Below are 21,745 nucleotides of genomic sequence, written 5' to 3' on the forward strand. Positions count from 1 at the left end.
TATTTATCGATGAAAAACTACTTTTCTCACCTCCGTTTTGCAGAAAGTTGATGTCGTAGTAGTTCCTTACTTTCCCAGTGCTGTCTATGTCACACGAATTGTACTTACTCCAAACTTGGCGATTTTCTGTTCAGGGGATCTCCAAATTTTATGTCAAAATTACGGAGCACGATGTTCGCCCTGTTTACTGGCCAAATCTTATTATTATTATTATTATTATTATTATTATTATTATTATTATTATTATTATTATTATTATTATTATTATTATTATTATTATTATTATTATTATTATTATTATTATTATTATTATTATTATTATTATTATTATTATTATTATTATTATTATTATTATTATTATTATTATTATTATTATTATTATTATTATTATTATTATTATTATTATTATTATTATTATTATTATTATTATTATTATTATTATTATTATTATTATTATTATTATTATTATTATTATTATTATTATTATTATTATTATTATTATTATTATTATTATTATTATTATTATTATTATTATTATTATTATTATTATTATTATTATTATTATTATTATTATTATTATTATTATTATTATTATTATTATTATTATTATTATTATTATTATTATTATTATTATTATTATTATTATTATTATTATTATTATTATTATTATTATTATTATTATTATTATTATTATTATTATTATTATTATTATTATTATTATTATTATTATTATTATTATTATTATTATTATTATTATTATTATTATTATTATTATTATTATTATTATTATTATTATTATTATTATTATTATTATTATTATTATTATTATTATTATTATTATTATTATTATTATTATTATTATTATTATTATTATTATTATTATTATTATTATTATTATTATTATTATTATTATTATTATTATTATTATTATTATTATTATTATTATTATTATTATTATTATTATTATTATTATTATTATTATTATTATTATTATTATTATTATTATTATTATTATTATTATTATTATTATTATTATTATTATTATTATTATTATTATTATTATTATTATTATTATTATTATTATTATTATTATTATTATTATTATTATTATTATTATTATTATTATTATTATTATTATTATTATTATTATTATTATTATTATTATTATTATTATTATTATTATTATTATTATTATTATTATTATTATTATTATTATTATTATTATTATTATTATTATTATTATTATTATTATTATTATTATTATTATTATTATTATTATTATTATTATTATTATTATTATTATTATTATTATTATTATTATTATTATTATTATTATTATTATTATTATTATTATTATTATTATTATTATTATTATTATTATTATTATTATTATTATTATTATTATTATTATTATTATTATTATTATTATTATTATTATTATTATTATTATTATTATTATTATTATTATTATTATTATTATTATTATTATTATTATTATTATTATTATTATTATTATTATTATTATTATTATTATTATTATTATTATTATTATTATTATTATTATTATTATTATTATTATTATTATTATTATTATTATTATTATTATTATTATTATTATTATTATTATTATTATTATTATTATTATTATTATTATTATTATTATTATTATTATTATTATTATTATTATTATTATTATTATTATTATTATTATTATTATTATTATTATTATTATTATTATTATTATTATTATTATTATTATTATTATTATTATTATTATTATTATTATTATTATTATTATTATTATTATTATTATTATTATTATTATTATTATTATTATTATTATTATTATTATTATTATTATTATTATTATTATTATTATTATTATTATTATTATTATTATTATTATTATTATTTTTATTATTTTATTTTTATTTTTATTTTTATTATTATTATTATTATTATTATTATTATTATTATTATTTTTGAGTAGTAACTGACACATTTTTGCGTAGCGTTTTGCTCTGCTATACATGGGAAATCGTTCACTGCTGGGTTCTGTAAAAAAAATTAAACAGCTTCTAGTAAAGTACCAACATTTAAGCCATGATTTAACCAAGAGCCTAAGCCACATTTTAAACCGGAGCTTAACCCAGCAACTTACTCTGACATCAACAAATTGAAGCCTAAAGTTAGAGCCTTAGCCAAGGATAAGCTTAAACTTGCCACGGCCTGCACCAACTGAGAATTATATACAGTGCAAGATTCTTGTGTTGCATTTCTGGTATCGTGGCAATGTGGCTACATGTAGTTTGATTTGCTAGCATGTATGTAGCATTTACGTTACATGGTGGTGTGTATACTATGTACATCACATTTTTTTAGTAGCGACTATAATCTAAGAAAAACTGTAACCAATTTCCCTGCTGCTTTTAATAAGCTGGAACCAAATGTTATCCTGAGATACTGTTTAAATATATTTAACTTATATATTATGCTAAGCAATGGGGAATTTAAAAAAATTTGACCTCATATTAAACTCCCCCATCGTCAACTTCAAATTTCTTCAATTTTGTCTGCGTTTCTTCCCTTCAAGACTGACCCTCCCTTGAGGGTTCAGGCCACTTTTTTCCAGGGGTGTCCATTACCTGGGAGGGGGTTATTTGCCGAGCATGTAGGTGGTCACCCCACATCTATCTCTTGTTCCTTTCCCCTTGGACGGAAATCAAATGTTCCACAATAATTATTTTGTTGACAGTAGTGGGTCTTTTTTCTTGTCTAAGAAGTGGTGTTCATTTAGAAAACAGGGGTGAGAGTCAATCCTGACAAAAAAAAGTCTGAAACAGGAATCCAGATCTTAAGAGGAACATTTAGATGATGACATGTCCACCTGCTGATCAACCCTGGAGCTTTAGATTCCAAGGAGCTTCTAGAAAAAAGTTTCCTCAGCATAGAGAAGTAGATCACATGGCACGACTTATTTCGCTTCGAGAACAAGACATCATTTTTTGTTTACCAGGCAGTCTTTAAACAAGTCTGAATTCAGATAAACGGCTGAATTTTCTCATCCCTAAAAAAATAAAAGACGACAACGATGATCCACACTTGTTATTTTTCCAGTTGCTGGAAGCTCCAATCATCCGACAAACATCTTGTGGGACAGCAAAAGTCTTGGTTTTACTGCGCCTTGAACACCCAGCAGGGTGGATATGTGCGCATTACAAGTCTTATTATTATTATTATTATTATTATTATTATTCCTCATACTAATGCCTCTCCCTGTCCATTATCGTCGTCATCGCCGAGTTGGAACCTTATCCTGCTCGTTGAGTTGCAACTTTGATTGACGAGCAAACGTTCCCTCTCTGGATTATTGTTTTTGTTTTCGTTCGAAACGTTGCTCTCCGATGACAGGATTCGCTGTCGTAAAATGGCTTCATCGAATCTGAAGAAAAAATGAAATACCAAAGTATAAAAATCAAAACTGGATAAAATTTACATTTAAAGAGGCTGTAAACCTTACTGTGTGGTACCTAATAAACTATCCCTTCACTTTCCTTCCGACTGTGAAAAGGCACCAGATCAATACTGTATTGTCTTGTACCTACCAAACTTCCCATTAACTACCCTTCTATTTATGACAAGGCACCTGACCAATCCTTTCTCGCCTGGAACCTACTGAGCTTCCCTTTAAAATACACTTGTGTTGATGAAGAGGCACCCACCTTACCCTGCATGGTCTGGTATCTACCATCCTTCTACTTCAGGCTGTGGCAGCTACTGCTCAGTCTGGTGCCAAGGGCAGTCTATGCTTTAACACATAATGACATGGTGACCAAGCTGCAGCCCTAGCCGCAAATTCAGAAACGGCCTTACTCTTTTGTGTTTATCAATTATGGCAAAGACGGACATGACCAGCCTCTACCTTATTCTTTCTTTGTGCTATTCACAAGGAACTCAACCATTTCTTTATAATGTCTGGTACCTACCTTACTTCCCCTTTACTCTCCTTGTGTTTGAGTAGAGGCACCTGGCCCTCGTCGTCCATCATGGCCTCCATACTCTTTGGATTCTCTTCTTCTTTCTCCTTGTCTGGTTTGATGGAGATGTCTCTCACGGCGCGGAACTGACCACAATTATTCAGATGCTCGTTCTCAAGACGGAAGAAGTTCCAAACAAATCTCCTACATGGTGAGAAAAGAGGATATTCAGTAAATACACTCCCATCAGGTATGGATCCAGACTTGATATTTGTTTAGGCGTTGGAATCTAATTTACCCACTTTCAGGGAAAGAAGGTACTGGAATGTTTGCTTGTAATCTCCCTTTTTCCCATGTGTTATTGTGTAATCCCTGATCCCAGACCCATGTCCTTTTGACGTCTCATTCATTTATTAATTACTTAATCTCCCTCTTCCCACCTGAATGTAGTCTTTTGTGTTTCCAACCTCTTGTATTACACCAGCCCATTCCGTCAGCCCCCTTGTCTTTTTCTTCAATGTTCATCCCTTGGTTTTTTCTGTGTGAAAGCTGCCCATCTCTTTTCCTTTCTTTTTTCTTGACTTCTTTAGTTACACCATTATACCTGTTAATTATGTAATTACGACTGCTAGGGTCGAAATGTCTCGGCATGATTTCATAATCCTTTTAAGAAGAAAATACTGCTCGGCCTAAAAATTTAGTCGGCCACCTAATGTAATTTGGGCTGCTAACCTGATTCTGCTAAGCAATACTAAAGTGATTTGTTTGTGCTTACAGGCTTTATGAATTTAGGCCAAGGCCATGAAGTATTTTTGTCATTTTCCATTTACACAATAGGTCCCTTTGGTTGGTAAGTAGTCTGCAGCAGCTATTTCTATTCTCATTGTTTTTCACTTTGATAAATTGTGAAACTCTTATGAAAAACGTATCGATTAAGTACATACCTGAAGACCTCTAGGGGCGCCAAAAGACTCAGCAAGATGTCTCCATGCACTAAATCTAACTGACCAATGGATACCGTGATTGTCCATGTGAAGCGCAGTAAAAAGTCCTCTATCATTCCAAAATAGTAATACTGTGGAGAGAAGGCGAAAAAAATATATCAACGTTACTTCAGAGACCAGCTTTCAAAACAGGTGTGTAGATTCACCTTTGACCTCAGTCATTTCACATAGAGATACGCAGTCAAATTCCACTGCGGACCTGACAGCAGTGATCGCTTGGGCATCTATGTCACTGCACATTTATCATATTATTGTATCCAATGGAATCACTGGATCTAGCGGCAGGGACCTGTCTTTATCCTTGTGGATAAAGACAGGGGCCCAGTCTAGGGGTAATCCTTTTTCAGCCCAAAGAGTAGATGGGTCAACAGCCCAAATCAGTTAAGTATAACCCTCACCTCTCATAAAAAAATATATTAGAATAACAACTAACAAAATATAAATCATGATCGAAAGCGAAGTTTGTTCATACCTTATCAGCGTAGACAATCTCTGATCTAAGTAGTTTATTCTCTGCAGATCGTTCCAGCAATCCCCAGTCCATTTTAAGATCCCACGTTAACGTGTAGCAAGAACTAATGAAGGCACTCATCACCCAGAAGTAAAAATACGGACTCAGATAAAAGGCTGAGTAATTTTCTAGAAACCAAGAAAAGAAATCCTCATATTGAAAATAAGGGCAAGTACCCAAGTGAGAAGGTTCAACAAAGATGTCGCAAATAGAGAAATAAATAAAAAAAATGACAATAGAAGAAAACAAACATTTTACGTAAGTATTGTTTGAAGCTTTGCATGGTGTGGAGAAATAAGAAGAAACTACAAATAACTAGTAAACTTGCGGGTACATCTCCTTTGAGTGAGTGTTGGCTCTGAAAAGAGCCGGTTGGTTCTCATTTTACCTGTTATAAGAAAGCTCAGTTGAGCCATAGCACCTTTGCTTATTTGGCGCTACATAAATCCAGTTATTATTAAGCTATGTATTTCGATAATTTACCTTTTGTGGAAGAAGCGATGGAGGCGAACACGACCACAAAGAAAGTCGTGGAATACTTTCCAGCGTTAACAAGATGCGGGAAAGCCTTTCGAGTATCGCGGTACCTGCGTAAGCATTGCGCAAAGCGGAACCAGGCTGGAAGACAGGCCACTATTGCTCTTGCATAATACGAGTATGTGTTGCATTCGAATAAACCTGGAGGGAGATATAAGGTACCAGATTTTCAGATTATTCAAATCCAATATATACAGGAGTTTTTTTAGACTTACTTTGAAGAGAAATATTTCACAGAAAAAAGGTACGAACTTCATAATCATTGATTACGCCTTGCTTTTTGCTGCATGCTTTCTGAATCTCTCTCTCCCTATTCATGTATTTCCACTTCACTGCTTATGTTTAACTTGCCTCATCATGTGTGTGTTGTGTTGTCATTTAGATTTCAAGAAAGACTCTGCTAGGGTCTAAATGAAAGGGTCATTAACTATTTTGTTTTATTTACCATTGGTCCTTTTGGCTTGTAAATTCTATTTTCTCCACTTCATAATCAGTTAGCTTACAGGCTAAAATTAGTTAATGATGTTCCTTGTTCTTGCAAATCTTGTATGTAAACCTTCAAGAAGAAATCACTACTCTTAATTACCACCTGATAAATATACACAGACACAAGGATTTGTTGTTGTAGTGAACTCTGCCAAGAGTTAATTTATTCCGTACTCTGAATTCGGTGGTAAAACGCCAATTCATAATAATATAAGGGATTTCCCTTTATTTAATTCCATCCAGTGATATCCACACTCATAAAGAAGTATACCAGTTCCCATTATAATACACTTTGAGACCAATTCGCAAAGGGTCCCAATTCCTCACTTTGCGAACGGTAAATTTCCAATCCGCAAAGGTTCCCACTTCTCGGCGATTTGCCAAAGAAGGTACCAGACTAATTACAATTATTATAATTAAATTATTATTATAAATTATTATAATTATAAATGCACTCATTGACTGGAGAAAACTCCGGGTCAATGAGGTTCCCACTTCCAGCGAGTTGCCAAGAAGGTACCAAATTAATCTACTTCTTTATATACAATCACATCATTTTATTACCACCATATTTATCCATATCAATTCACATAAATTAATTTACCACTTCCTCACAGGCTACAATGCCTATTAGCTTCTTGTTTATAGGAACAACCTAAACTTACCGCTTTAAGTGTAAGTTGTAAGATTATCAGTCATATCAATCTGTACCACGTATTCCGTAATACCCTGACCCTTCCACTAACCCCAGGGAGGGAGGGAGGGAATTTTGCGAAACTATACAATCTATCTTAACTCCTCGGTGGCAGAATATTCAATGACGGTTCCCAGAAAGACAAGCACCCTTTCCCCAAATGCCTTGCTTTGGTTGGTTGAAAAGAACAATGGAACCACGTCTGAATGCGCCCTGACAATCCCAATCGCTTATAGCCCCGACTGTGCAACCTGACTATAATTATGCATATTTCCTGGTGTTAAATCGGTTTACTGCGTTACGCATTAAACCCTATTACCACCTGATAAATATACACAGACACAAGGATTTGTTGTTGTAGTGAACTCTGCCAAGAGTTAATTTATTCCGTACTCTGAATTCGGTGGTAAAACGCCAATTCATAATAATATAAGGGATTTCCCTTTATTTAATTCCATCCAGTGATATCCACACTCATAAAGAAGTATACCAGTTCCCATTATAATACACTTTGAGACCAATTCGCAAAGGGTCCCAATTCCTCACTTTGCGAACGGTAAATTTCCAATCCGCAAAGGTTCCCACTTCTCGGCGATTTGCCAAAGAAGGTACCAGACTAATTACAATTATTATAATTAAATTATTATTATAAATTATTATAATTATAAATGCACTCATTGACTGGAGAAAACTCCGGGTCAATGAGGTTCCCACTTCCAGCGAGTTGCCAAGAAGGTACCAAATTAATCTACTTCTTTATATACAATCACATCATTTTATTACCACCATATTTATCCATATCAATTCACATAAATTAATTTACCACTTCCTCACAGGCTACAATGCCTATTAGCTTCTTGTTTATAGGAACAACCTAAACTTACCGCCAAAGCAAATTTTGATATAAAAATTTGCCCAAACACCCCCCCCCCCTTTTTTTTTTTTTTTTTTTTTTTTGTAACAAAACTTTCTCCGAGTGTGAAGTGGAGAACCTCAACCCGTCTGATAAATTTTGATGGAACCAAATGAATCATGTCTTGCCAGTACGCACCTTCCGGGTTAATGAGATGGGGTTGTTTTATAACAGGTGCGTTTTGCATCTCCCGAAGTATCTTCTTTGCATACATATTTAAATCCCAAGTGCAGCGTTTTTCTGCCCTCCTTTAACTTTACCTTGATACTTCACCCTTAACAAAATGTCTGACCAAATTAACCGTGTGTTGGGTAGGATGTTCCTAATTACCTTGAGGCTCTCTTTACCCTATGTCTACTCTGTCCCGAATTTTCCTTCAAGATATCTTTGGTCCCTAGATATTACACTATTGTCGTCGGGACCTCGCCTTTTGCCAGGTATCTCCTGAGCCTAGTACCAGCCGTCCAGGCGTGCCCCAGACACGTCTTTCCATGTCACTGTCCCACCACTGTGTCGCTGCTGTGGCGAATGATACTGTCCCGGTACCCACGTTCTTGCTTCGGATTGATGAACATCTTTAGGCTCCCTTTTACCCTATGTGTTATCTGTCCCGAATTTTCCTTCAAGATATCTTTGGTCCTTAGATGTAACACTATTGTCGTCGGGACCTCGCCTTTTGCCGTATCACCTGAGCCTAGTCCCAGCCGTCCAGGCGTGCCCCAGACACGCCTTTGTCACTGTACCACCACTGTGCCGCTGCTGTGGCGAATGATACTGTCCCCGATAAACATCTGTATAAAAACAAATTCAAAGAAAAACAGCCTGGGTAATCTGTTCTGACCAATATTTTATCTTGTCAAAGTCTTGTATGTAGTTGAAAATGTTGTACACAATTTGTTAACAACCAACTCAACATTCACCAATCTTGTAAATGATTATTTATCTTAAACAGCAATATGCTAATTAAAGAAGCGGTTGTCTACACTGCTTATTTATGACCTTGCTACAAGCTACCCCTTTTTAGACAATTGAAAACATTAAGTCTGGCCTAATGTAGGATTCAAGTGCTCCAGACTTCCATCTCCCCATACTTTTGATTTGTTCCTCCCGAACCCCAAACATATCCTGCAACTATGAACTGAAAAGGGTGTGGGGTTTACCTGATGGCCTTAATCCCTACTTTAAGATGTGATTAACTTGTCTGGCGGACATAGGGTCCCCCTCAATGTACAAACGGTGAAGTATTGGCATTCCTGTCAATAGAAATGATTGAACTTTACCCACTTGATCCGTTTTTGAATATCTTAGAACTACTTGCAAATTCCCTTCCTGATTAAAGGAAATATCACCAATACGCAACGCCCGGGAATTTGCCATCGTGAGTTGTAAACTCACTCACCCTCAGAATAACCGAAAAGGGCAACCAAGAATGCTGCTTTTAACAGCAGAGCTTCATATGCTGATTATACTTTAAACATTAACTATGCTACTTTAATAAAGGTCATATAGGTCAAATATGGTATGTCTGCAAGCTATGCTGCAACCGGATGAAGATGTCTGCAAGCTATGCTGCAACCGGAGCAACTGATTCCTTTTTAATCATTCATCTTCTCTTTTCATCTTCACACTCTTCTACGTTTGCATCGAACATTTTTGTCTTCACTGTAAAAATTACACCCTGTAATTGAACCTATTTTTAATCATGCATCTTGTCATTTCATGTGTATGCTATGTTACATTTTAATCCAACATTATAATGGGTTACTTTTTGTAACCACTTTACGAATTGTTATCTTCACTGCCAATAATTACACCCTGTAACTTGAATAAGTGGAGCACTCGATCATTTTTAATCATGCGTCTTCTCATCTCATGTACATACTCTGTACGTTTAGTCCCACATTATAATGTTTGTTACTTTTTGTAACGACCGAATTTTCGTCTTCACTGACAATAATTACACCCTGTAACTTGAATAACCGGATCAACTGATAATTTTTAATCATGCGCCTTTGTTGTTCATATACGTAAGCTTTACGGTTTAGCCCGCCTCCATTGTTCGTTACATTTTGTACCGACATTTTTACGACACAACGTGTCATTGCCATGGAACATCAGTGCTGTGTTGACCGCCAGATACGAAAAACCAACCGATATTGGAAACGTACACCTGATCTATGCAAATCAGCGCTTTCAGGTTCAAGCTAGTACTGACCTCCCTGCTAAGCTATGGAAGCTGCTACTGTTACCGATGATACTTAAACTATATAACGACTAAAAAAAGACTAAATTAACAAAGCTTTAATGTGTATATTGATAGCATAGCCAGATATTATCCTGGGTACCGCACCCAGTCCTATTCAATGTTCCCGCCAAACCATTGAACCGTGTAACTCTTTTATACTTAACAAGTATAAAGCAGATTTATTCTAATTCGCCTCAGGACCCAACCGAATAATTCAATATTTTGCAGACTGGCGGTAAAAACTAACCAGACTGCTCAGCACTGGAAATGTAATGGAACATCTTGAATCTTGCCGAGGGTCCAAGCGTCTACAATCCTCATTCATCTTAGAAACAATGAAACTACCCGTGGGATCCTCCCATTTGTGCAATTTATGAACATATGAAATATAACTGCAAGCATAGAGAATCACACTGGATTCACCAACTCAAGACAGTCAAGCCCTTTGGACCAAACATAAACACTGGTGTTAAATAACTTCCCGTTACCCCCACTTCACTTCTGCTTGAGAACTATAATGTTGTTTATATTCTGTAACTCAAGTATAAATTAATTTTTTAAAGTTGTCCTATATATTTGTTACTATAACTATCTCATGTAAGTAACCCCCCTTCTTTTTTCCACAGGTCCCTCATACCTATTTTTAATACCATCGTACTTTTGATCTTGCTTTTCTCTATTAATTGACCATTGTTAATTGCATCATGATGCAACTTGTTCTCTAATTCTACCCTTTCATGTTTCCCTGCATTGTTAACGAACAATGCATTTACCACTTTTATGGTCCAGTAATCCATCCTTTCATATGAAACCTCCTTTGTCCTCGCCACTCTACTCGTATTGGTTCATAGCCACCAATTGTTTCTGAAATAGAAACTTTGATTGGCTGTTATTTTCCCGCTTCTTTCTTTCCCGCTTCTTTCTTCATTTAATCCATTTCCCCTCTCTTTTTCTATGAATGGATATGTATTTGTTTGTACTTGTTTTATGCCTCTGAACTAGGTCCGGTTTGGATCGAAAGCTAAGGCCATCTATACCACCCTATTCATTAAACATATGAAATACCAGATACGTATGTACAAATGGAAGAAGATGCAAAGGTCTTTAATTTTAATATTATGCAATAGGCTACCCCTTGATTTTTGGAAGCTGGCCATTTAGTGTCTAATAATGATCAATCATTCCGAAAGGTCATAATGAAACTTGGTATTGCCCTTCTATTCTTTATGTACACTTTGTTCTAGAGCTTGATTAACACATGGTGCTGTGACGTGCAATGCCCATAATTCATCGTCAATTATGCCCATGATCTAACTGGTGTTAATTGCTGCCTCATTCTAAAAGTGCGCCATCCCCCCTTATTGGACGAGCTGCTGCTCTCTGTGCGTACGATCTGACACTATTTCAATAATTCTATGTGTTCTATGGAGATGAGCTCGCAAATACACTGCTACATAAGTCAAAAAATGCAGAGGTCCATGTAATGTATAGAAGTAATTGGACGCCTGTGTTTATTATCTTTCCATATTATAAAATCCCCCTCGTTTACAGCCAGCAAGAAATATTGTGTCTTGACCGCTATTTGTACTAATATAGGGTCACTCTGCTTTATAAGATCACAGCGAAATCCACAAACTCGCTATGAATAATCTTAAAAATTTTAAGGTTAGCGGTAGGCTATTTGTACTACTATAGGGTCACTCTTCTTTATAAGATCACAGCAAAATCCACAAACTCGCTATGAATAATCTTAAAAATTTTAAGGTTAGCGGTTGGCCCTCGCCTAATTCGCTACGAACCGATATCAATGGATTAAAGGGAGTTGATGGTTAATTCATATGCTGCATGTTATCCGCCATCGGTATGCTTCAAGAGCCCGCTGTGCAATCAATGGACCCCCACATGCAACTGTTCCCTACTGTAATTATTTTGCACCCTGCATTTGAAAGTTGGGCACCGCCCAGTTCTATTGAAGATGATGTCCCTCCTAACCTACTACATGCCCCATCCCTGTTATGTATGGAATACCCTGAATATTGACTAGAGTTTGCCAAGTTGTACACTAAACTACTAGGCTTACTTATTCCTGATTGGCCTGACTGACACAAGCTCTGACTAACTTTCATATTAAACGGCAAGCTGCCAGAAAATTTTTATTGTCCGCCCTTTATTGTCCTTGTGTACCTGTACTCATGCTTTGAGAATGTTGGCCCGTTATACCCCGAGTTACGTGTAAAGGCCGTGAAATATCCTGACTATTAATCTGTGGGATGTTCGCAATTATTGACCCTTTATAAATACTAGATGTTTGAAACCTTTCCGTATTCACGGTACTCGTGTTACCTACTAGCGTTACTGTTGGGGCTGTACTTGCCCCAGCATTAGGTCTGAAAATGTAGCGACTCACCCGATTGGCCCGGCTAGTAAGCCATCGGCTTCACCACTCTCTGTAGCCGCCCATCTTCGCCCTCCTCATCAGGTATCACTTGGATTTCTTCAATGCGGTTCCCACTTCCAGCGAGTTGCCAAGAAGGTACCGAATTTTGCGAAACTATACAATCTATCTTAACTCCTCGGTGGCAGAATATTCAATGACGGTTCCCAGAAAGACAAGCACCCTTTCCCCAAATGCCTTGCTTTGGTTGGTTGAAAAGAACAATGGAACCACGTCTGAATGCGCCCTGACAATCCCAATCGCTTATAGCCCCGACTGTGCAACCTGACTATAATTATGCATATTTCCTGGTGTTAAATCGGTTTACTGCGTTACGCATTAAACCCTATTATAATTTCTTTTCTAATTTATAAAATTAATTCTAAAATTTCAATGACTTACTAAACAGTTTAACTTACAGGTGTGGGTTAGCCAGCTAACTTCGCAGGCGTAAAAACAGATGAGAAACTCTAGGTCTAACAGCACCGTCGCTAAGCTATTAAGTTGATCGGCCAGCCAAAAGTCTGCAAAACCAACAGCGTGAAACGGCGCCACCAGTATATGCGTCTGAAATCAAACAAAATATTTGCATATTATTATTGAAGTCAATAACAAGAAGTCTCCCTAATCCACTAAGGAAAATTAATAGCCCTATCTGATTTTCTACCTTTCGCCAAGATAGTAATTAATAAGCAGGACAGTTCTTTTCAGAACTGAGAAGTCTCCAAAATTTAGAAAAGTACTCTGCGGTTATGGAGAAGTCTTCCGATTTCTGAAAAATCCATTCCACAGTATTTAGAATACACAGCAAGAAAAGTTCTAAAAAGAACTAAATCTACCCAGCAAGTAGATACACATATGTTGTTACCGAAAACCAAATATATATTGATAACTCACCATGCAATATTGCAAATCCCATCTTTGATAACTTACCGAGATTTTCAGGAGCCAAAATCTGGCTCTGTGGTTGAATGTCTTGATGGGGTTGATAAGGAATAGGAGCATAACACCAGCCAGGACCAGCGGGCTGATGTACCCAGAGACATTGGACAGTAAATTACAGAAGATGAAACCTAGAATGCTTAATGCCCAAAGGTCTGCAAAGAACATCGCCATCTAAAGTATTTAAAAAAAAAATAAAAGTCTGTTAAAAAAGAAGTTGTTGAAAAAGTAGAAATAGAAATGGGGGAAAGATTCAAGCACAGATTTAACAAGAAATATTGAGAAATTCTGAAGTTGTCAACTTCACTTAAAGGTAGGGTCGCACCTTCTTTCGAGCAAGTAATCTTTTGGATAAAAATGAGACAGTTATGTGTCTAGGTCATTTTTAAAGTATGAGCCATGCTTAGCAGTTCTATAAAATCATCCTCACAATAATCTCACCTCAATAAAATCTTCATGTGAAAGATTATTCCTTGGGTCTAATTCAAAGATGAGTACATGATTAACGCCAGACTTTCTCCAGCCGTAGGTATTCAGCCCAAGCAAGAAGATGATTAAGATGATGAGAAACATCCCACGGTACATCTTCACGGCCGGCCAGAAGTCCTCCTTGATCGGGATGAAGATTCCTGCGGGGAGAAAAGTTTGTGGCCAGAAAATTTATTGCCAAGGGTCAAAGATGACAGAATTGCAAGTGGGAAATATCTCTCAACAGCTGGTGGGTAGCCGTGTTACTCAGGTAATTGCAAAGATTGAAGAAGACTTGAAAAGGTCTTTTAGGAAAAGTGTACTTAATCATTAACCTGGTGTCAGAAGAAAATTTGAAAAAGGGGGGGGGGGGAAGGAAATGGGTGTAAAAAAAAACTAGCTCTGACACCTACCTGCCAGGATAATAAGTACAATAAGAACCACAAAGATTCCTGTGAAAAGCCCCATCCGGAATGTGGTCCAATTGGTACTCTGATAATGGAAAGAGAAAACTACACATAAAACAATTGACAAGTTCTTATTGTTAATGTAATCAATTATGACATTGCACATGATACACATGCTAGTATATGAGTTTTACTTTGTTCACCTCAAATAACACGAAACATGGCATTTACCTTGGCCCCAAGAGGTGGCACTCGTAGTTTATTCATTGCTTTCTGTCTGTTACCTTCCTCAAGATCATTGATGTAAGACGTCTAAGAGAAACAAAACAAAAATACAGAAGTTTCTCAAAAAAGTAAGTCAAAATATTGACAAAATATTTGGATTCTAAAGTACTGTTGCCGAGTTGTAAACCTTGACCTCTGTTGCCCCATGTCTTTGTCTTAGTGCCCCTTCACAAACTTCCCATAGCCTTTCGGGCTCATGAAGGGGCACTGCAATTTTCCTCTGATAAGGGGCACTTCTATGAGGAAATTTTAGTTTGTATGGGAACTTTTCAAAGGGCAAAACAGCAAAGGCACAGGGCCATTTCTGTCAATGCCGTGGATTTGTTTGAGGCCCTGGCCTGAGATCTTCCAATGAAAGTGCCCTTTGTAAAATGGCCTTGCCCTCTCAAAGATGATATTTTTCTCACATTGATGATAATAAAGACTTTATTTACCTCTGTTTCTAGGATAAGATTATCAATCTGCTTGCTGGTGTAGAACGGCGCTGACTCCACTTTGGATTCCCGGAACTCAACGCCTCGTTCTGTCTTCAACATCTTATCATGTTTCTTGAGAATCTTGCGAAACCCTGTGAAGTTCAGTTTCTGGGTTTTTTTTCAAGTGAAATAAAAATTGTTTCGAATGGAATTAAATTAAGAGTAAGCTCTCAAAACCAGTTTTCGGAATCATTTGAAAAGCGCTATCTGAGAGTAAAAGTGCTATCTGAGAGTAAAAGTGCCAAGTGTAAAAGTTCTATCCAAGTCCTGTGATAAACACTCCCTAAGCTACTTGGGTGGGATTTGAGCCAACGACCTCCCCACCAGGGAGCTGAGATGGTTTAAGGAGTGAATTAAGGCCCAGTGACCAGGGGTAAAGCGCTATATAAAAGCGGGTTATTATTAAAAATATTTTGAGTATTACCAAATGATAGTGTTCCCGAGTAAACAGTTGTTTTTTACTCTTATCTGTGCAAGTAAGAGTAAAGAAAACAAATTCTCATCACGAACCTGGTAATTTTGCAGCAGGATGAGACTGAGGTAGAACTCGCTGAAGGCCAGCTTCAGGTCGCTCACTTTCCGTCGGACATTCTTCGTCACCTTCAGCTCGTTGTCGTTGGTTAGGAAGATGGAACTTTTCCGCCGTCGAATCAATGCGCTGTTCGTGACGGTCTGTGGTTCAACCTGCCGCAGCTCATCGTTAAGCTGTGCAAAGTGGCGTGTGGCTTCAGCTTCCTTCTCTGTTGTGTTTAGAAATAGAAAGCAAACAACTTGTCAACAAATCTTAACCTCCATATTGAAAGAGGAAACATTGGTATATAACAATTATACCGAAGTATTGCGTAGCACACATCTACCAATAAGGTACTCAAGGCGGGAGATGGGGAACATGATACGTCATTTTTATTAAGTTCTCCTTCATCGATCTAACATAATCCTCATTTGCACAGTACAAGGTCGAAGGTCTCGAATCAGGGATTACACAATAACCCTCCAAAAAAGGGAAATTTAGAGCATGGATACCAGTACCCTTTGTCCCACTTTGTACAAGAGAAACAATGTGTAGCGTTGTGAGTGCATGTACCTGTGCATAGATTTGATTTCTTTGGGGCTGGTGAAGGGGTGAAATAGGGGCTGGCTGACTGTAGTTGTCTTAGGAAATGCACTACCATTTTGCAAAAATTTTTTGAATGACATCGCCCTGCTAAGACACTCAGTAGGGAAGCCCCCTGTTCAGGAAGTGCCAAGTATTAACAACTTGCACTCTGTATTCCCCCGAGACACCAAAATCGGAAGCTCACAATTTCCCTCGGACTCCCGAGTTATAAAGAGGGGATTTGAGCAGGAAGTCTCCAAAACTAACCGATGTCTTCCTCTGAAGGAATTAATCATTTCCGGAATGGTGGTGAGACTCATCAGGAAAAGTGGCTGCCTCACCACCCTGTTGTATTGGACTGAGACCATTTAAACTGGATCAACATTGATACCGCTTAATCCGTCCATATGCTTAAAGGCACTGGACACTATTGGTAATTACTCAAAATAATTATTAGCCTAAAACCTTACTTACAAGTTCACTTGTGAGGCATCCTGGGTTTCATTATCAGAAATGTTATTTTATAATAATAATAATATACTAAACAAGGTACTCAAGGCGCTGAGTATATACAAACTTTCAGAAAGATAGGTTATTGCAGTGATGAATTCTGAGACGCATTTATGTAGCACCCTATACATGTCTTATATAGGTTTACAAGGTGCTACGGCGCATAAAGCAGCCACAGCCAGGAACACTGTACAATATTTTTTTAAACACCATGTTATCCACATGTGCTGAGTTTATAAACCAACTTACCGCAAAAGAATGTGTTAATTTTGGTCAGTTCCTTCTCACAAAGCTTGAGAAATTTCTCCTCAAATTTCGAAAAGTGTCGCTCCACCATAGCTGCCCCGACCACTAAAGAGAAATAAATAAACAAATTAATCTTTGTCATCGCAAAAATAGCTCAAAATAAAATAAACGATATCCAAAGCTCTGGAATTTTAAAAATTATAAAGCAAACAGATGGAAGTCCATGTTTCTATTTTCATATTTTAAATATTTAGAATATTTAGTGACCCGGGAGTATTTCAAATGAAGAGTGTGTGTGTTTAAAAAAGTATGAATTTTTGAAGCTACAAAATTATATAATAATAAGCAAAACTGATGAACTTGATTTATGAAACTTGAGCGAGCCGCCTGAAGAAAATTATTATGGCAAAATTCTGTTTTCACAGTCATGCTCTGGAGGGACGACAATTCGGAATATTTGTTTTCCCACTTACCCTCAGGGTCTGGGGCTTCTTCCTGAGCTCGGTACAGTAAATTTTTCAGTTCCTGTAAGAAGTGAGAAAAACACCAGATTTGTTCTGAGTTTTCTGCAAAAATCTGTTGACACATTTTACTTCAGGGCTTGAATGTTTCACTGGACCTCAGGCCCGAAGCCAATGAAATTAGTATTGAGCCAGTAAACACAATAACTCAGTACTGGTTTTTCAATTGAATAGCAGTACCCGACGGTGTATTGTGTTAAAGACACTGGATACCATTGGTAATTGTCAAGGACCAGTCTTCTGCTCGTTGTATCTCAGTATATTTGCATAAAATAACAAACTTGTGAAAAAGAAAAAACAACCTCGTCACAAGAAGTTGTGTGCTTTCAGATGCTTGATTACGAGAGAGACCTTAAACTTCTGAGGTCTGGAAATTATTTCTTTCTCGAGAACCACGTCACTTCAGAGGGAGCTGTTTCTCACAATGTTTTATACCATCAACCTCTCCCCATTACTTGTTACCAAGTTAGGTTTTATGCTATAATTATTTTGAGTAATTACCAATAGTGTACACTGCCTTGAAACAGAAACAAACCCTGTTCAAATACTGACTTTGAATGTGAAAAATACCTATCAACTCTGTTGGATAATGAACTATAACTGACAACCATAAAGACATTATGAGATAATTTTTTTAACAAAATCTTTCTTGCTGACTGTTCAATGTGTATCATCAACTAGACGTTCCGTTGTGTAGCAGTATGTACACGTATGCAGTTTAATAATACTGTTTTTGCACCATTTTCCCTTTTCAAACAGGAACAAAAGGTACTGGAGTTCATGCTCCCAATCTCCCTTTTTTTCCATGGGTCGCTGTGTTATTCCCGATTCCAGACCATTGTCCTTGTGTTGTTGCCAACAAGATTAGGATTCTACCTAACACTTCAGCTTTTAATGAGAGGTGTTCAGAGATTCAAGCAGTCCAAGGCAAGGACCAAGGTATGGTATTGGCCATGGCTTCCAGCCAAGGGTTTCCCAATCAAAGTGAGTGCCTACTCATGTTTTCTCACAAGGGCAACACACACATACAGATGCTTATTTTGAGAACCTTTTTATCTTTCCTTTGGTCAAGTCAGGGTTTTATTGTAACACTCCAAAAGCTCTGTAAACTTCTGAAAAGTGAAAACCCATCCACTCACAGGACAGGCAAGGAAAATATTGTTGAATACTGACCCACAAGAAATGGGGAAGGAAATGACTTGAAACAAATAATCAGATCTATGTAGGTGCCTAACCATTGTATCATGAAACGCATCCTGCTGATGATACAAATGTTAGGTTTATGACAATGATCAAACACACAGCTAAACCAACCAACATGAATGATGGTTTGAATGATTATTAGCTCTGAAGGTTCAATGAACTTAGCTTTGGGTATGATTATTATTCACCCCCATCTTTGCAATCAGACAACATTAAGAGTTTAAAGTTTGACATGTGTAACTTCTAGCACTACCCAGAAACTTTATGTGTTAACTCTGAACTTGTGTGCAGGCATTAAGTATGACAATATAGGTTTACTAAATGTGTCATTGGTAATAAGTGTCATTGAATGGCCCACCAACATGTATTGTGTTAGACTAGTGTTGTGATGACAACTGTGTGCCTGTTTTCATCCTTGAGGATTGATAAATACTGGGGACCAGTCTAGGTTCAGTGAAGCCTGGAATACAAAATGTACACAGCTTAAAATCACTAGACATACACTGTACAACTTAAAGGAACACATTGCCTTGGATCGGTCGAGTTGGTCTTTGAAAAGCGTTTGTAACCGTTTTTTTATAAAATGCATATGGGTAGAAAGATGTTGTAAAAGTAGAATACAATGATCAACACAAACATGCCTCGAAATTGCGTGGTTTTCCTTTAACCTTGTCGACTAACACGTTGGCCATTTATGGGGGTCAAAATTTTGACTCCCATAAATGGCCGACCATGTTAGTTCGCACAGTAGAAGGAAAACCACGCAATTTCGAGGCAAACTTGTGTGGATCATTGTACTCTACTTTTAAAACATCTTTCCAACCATATGCATTTTATAAAAAACGGTTACAAACGCTTTTGTTTTGACCAACTCGTCCGATCCAAGGCAACGTGTTCCTTTAAGGGTTGCTTATTTACCCAAACTATTTGTCTTCTATGATCTTCTTTTGGGTTGATAATGGGGGTGATTGTCCTGACAAACAGAGACTAGTGCTGTGTGATGAAGTATGTGTTGACATTATTTAGTATCAATTTTTCTATTGATAAAGACAACAAGATGATTAATGGTTAAAAGATGACATTTTTATCAAATGTCCAGAGTCTTGTTGTGGCTTTTTTTTCAAAGGGCACCAAGGTGATGACCTGGGGCAGTCAGATCGCATTTCATCTAAACATAATTTTGTCTCAGTACTTTCCCCCCAAGTCGTCTGAAAAAGAGTCTACAGGAAAGGCATAATAAGTTGTGTTGTTTAGGTAAAACCATAGAACTGCCTCTAGCTGCCGGGCAACCTCGGTAGTCTAGTTGGTAAGACACTGCTCTAGAATTGCAAGGGTCGTGGGTTCGAATCCCACCCGAGTAACATGCCAGTGATATTTTTTCACAGGACTTGGGAAGCACTGAGTATACAGTGCTAACACACATCGGTGTATGGGTAAAAACCAAAACTAATATGCTTTATCCCCGATGCAAATTCAACATATATTATAAAACCATAGAGCTAGCTCTATGGGTAAAACACAAATAATACAAATTTAGCATCTACCGAGTTCCGGTATTAAAACACATGATGATAGTTTTTAATAAAATTTAAAACAAGTTTTTTATTTTGGAGCGCGGATCCTTCCTTTGATATAAAGCCAATCTGCAAGCAACATAACTCAAGAGGCCCTAGTTGCGATAACTTAACCCTCGTCGAGAGGAGGGTTACGTTATCGCAACTAAAGGGGCCCATACTTGACTACTCCTAGAACTATTTCGGTTTTGTCCGCAACGGGAGACGATAGCGGACAAAACCCAAATAGTTCTAGTAGTAGTAGGAGTAACACTTGACAAGCTGCACTTTTTATGCCCCACCTCAAACGTCCACTTTCAAGATTTGTTAAATAAAAGAATAAAGTTCAAAGTACTTTATTCTTTCCATTTTATCTTCTCTTTTCGATACCTCAATTGACTACGTATTATCGCAACTATTTCATGATTTTTCTTTTTATTAATAAAGATAAGTAAGTAATTTATCAAAAACAAGGTAAAACTTTCAGAAAATATCATTTGTAAACCAATCATACAGTGATTTCTTAATCAAATCAAAACAGGACAGTTTGACATAGTGGTCGATCACCTGATTGCCATTGTTGTGCATAGACACAATAGGGAAATACAATGACACAAACACAACCATCACAGTCCCCACACACAGCAGAATCAGAAGACTAGGAAAAAGGCTTTTCACAACAAACAACCACCACACCAAAACGCATCACAAAATGTACGAATATGACATCTAAATTATACCTTACCTCATATTTAATGTATTGTTTGCGCCATTCTGGCGTGATATGGGTTCCCAAATGCTCGTTAAACCTCATTTTTGAGTCGGTGTTTCTTCGAGACCGTCAGCTCAAGTCCGTAGCCCGCCTCCGCGCCCGGGCGATTCTACTGTCTACACCCACAAAAACACCGCTGGCTCGTTGGTGCTATTCTTCAGAAACCGTTGAAACTTTACATACCTAAAATACCCTTTTCGGCGATGGATCGGATCATTTCGGACAGTTCAATTGATCCCTAAGATTGCTCTGACAGGGGTCTTTGATAGGCGAATTTAAAACAACTCGGAATTGTCAAAATCGTGAATTTGAAACAGAATATTATTGCACATTTCAACACTTCCTCTCTATACGTGTGTGTCTAGCTGTGTACAACGAAATCAACACAGCAAAATCCAACTACTCGTGACCTGAAACTACAACCTTTTAACCTTTGACACATATGTTTCTTTACCATTGTTTTCC

General features: G+C 35.9%; 1 protein-coding gene across 1 annotated transcript; it reads right to left on the reverse strand.

The window, feature by feature from the left end:
* Positions 1-1,975: 1,975 nt before the first annotated feature.
* LOC139948068 (xenotropic and polytropic retrovirus receptor 1 homolog) lies at positions 1,976-21,638 on the reverse strand. The gene is made up of 15 exons (XM_071946088.1): positions 21,254-21,638; positions 17,705-17,756; positions 17,235-17,336; positions 15,890-16,119; positions 15,338-15,487; positions 14,850-14,930; positions 14,625-14,703; positions 14,185-14,372; positions 13,735-13,917; positions 13,221-13,368; positions 5,976-6,170; positions 5,454-5,620; positions 4,922-5,052; positions 3,987-4,181; positions 1,976-3,442 (listed from the first exon to the last, which is right to left on the reverse strand). The coding sequence occupies exons 1-15, from the start codon at positions 21,320-21,322 to the stop codon at positions 3,259-3,261; spliced, it is 2,154 nt and encodes a 717-aa protein (XP_071802189.1). The 5' UTR covers positions 21,323-21,638; the 3' UTR covers positions 1,976-3,258.
* Positions 21,639-21,745: the final 107 nt, after the last annotated feature.

The sequence above is a fragment of the Asterias amurensis genome, chromosome 15 (assembly GCF_032118995.1).
Source record: "Asterias amurensis chromosome 15, ASM3211899v1".
Taxonomy (NCBI): domain Eukaryota; kingdom Metazoa; phylum Echinodermata; class Asteroidea; order Forcipulatida; family Asteriidae; genus Asterias; species Asterias amurensis.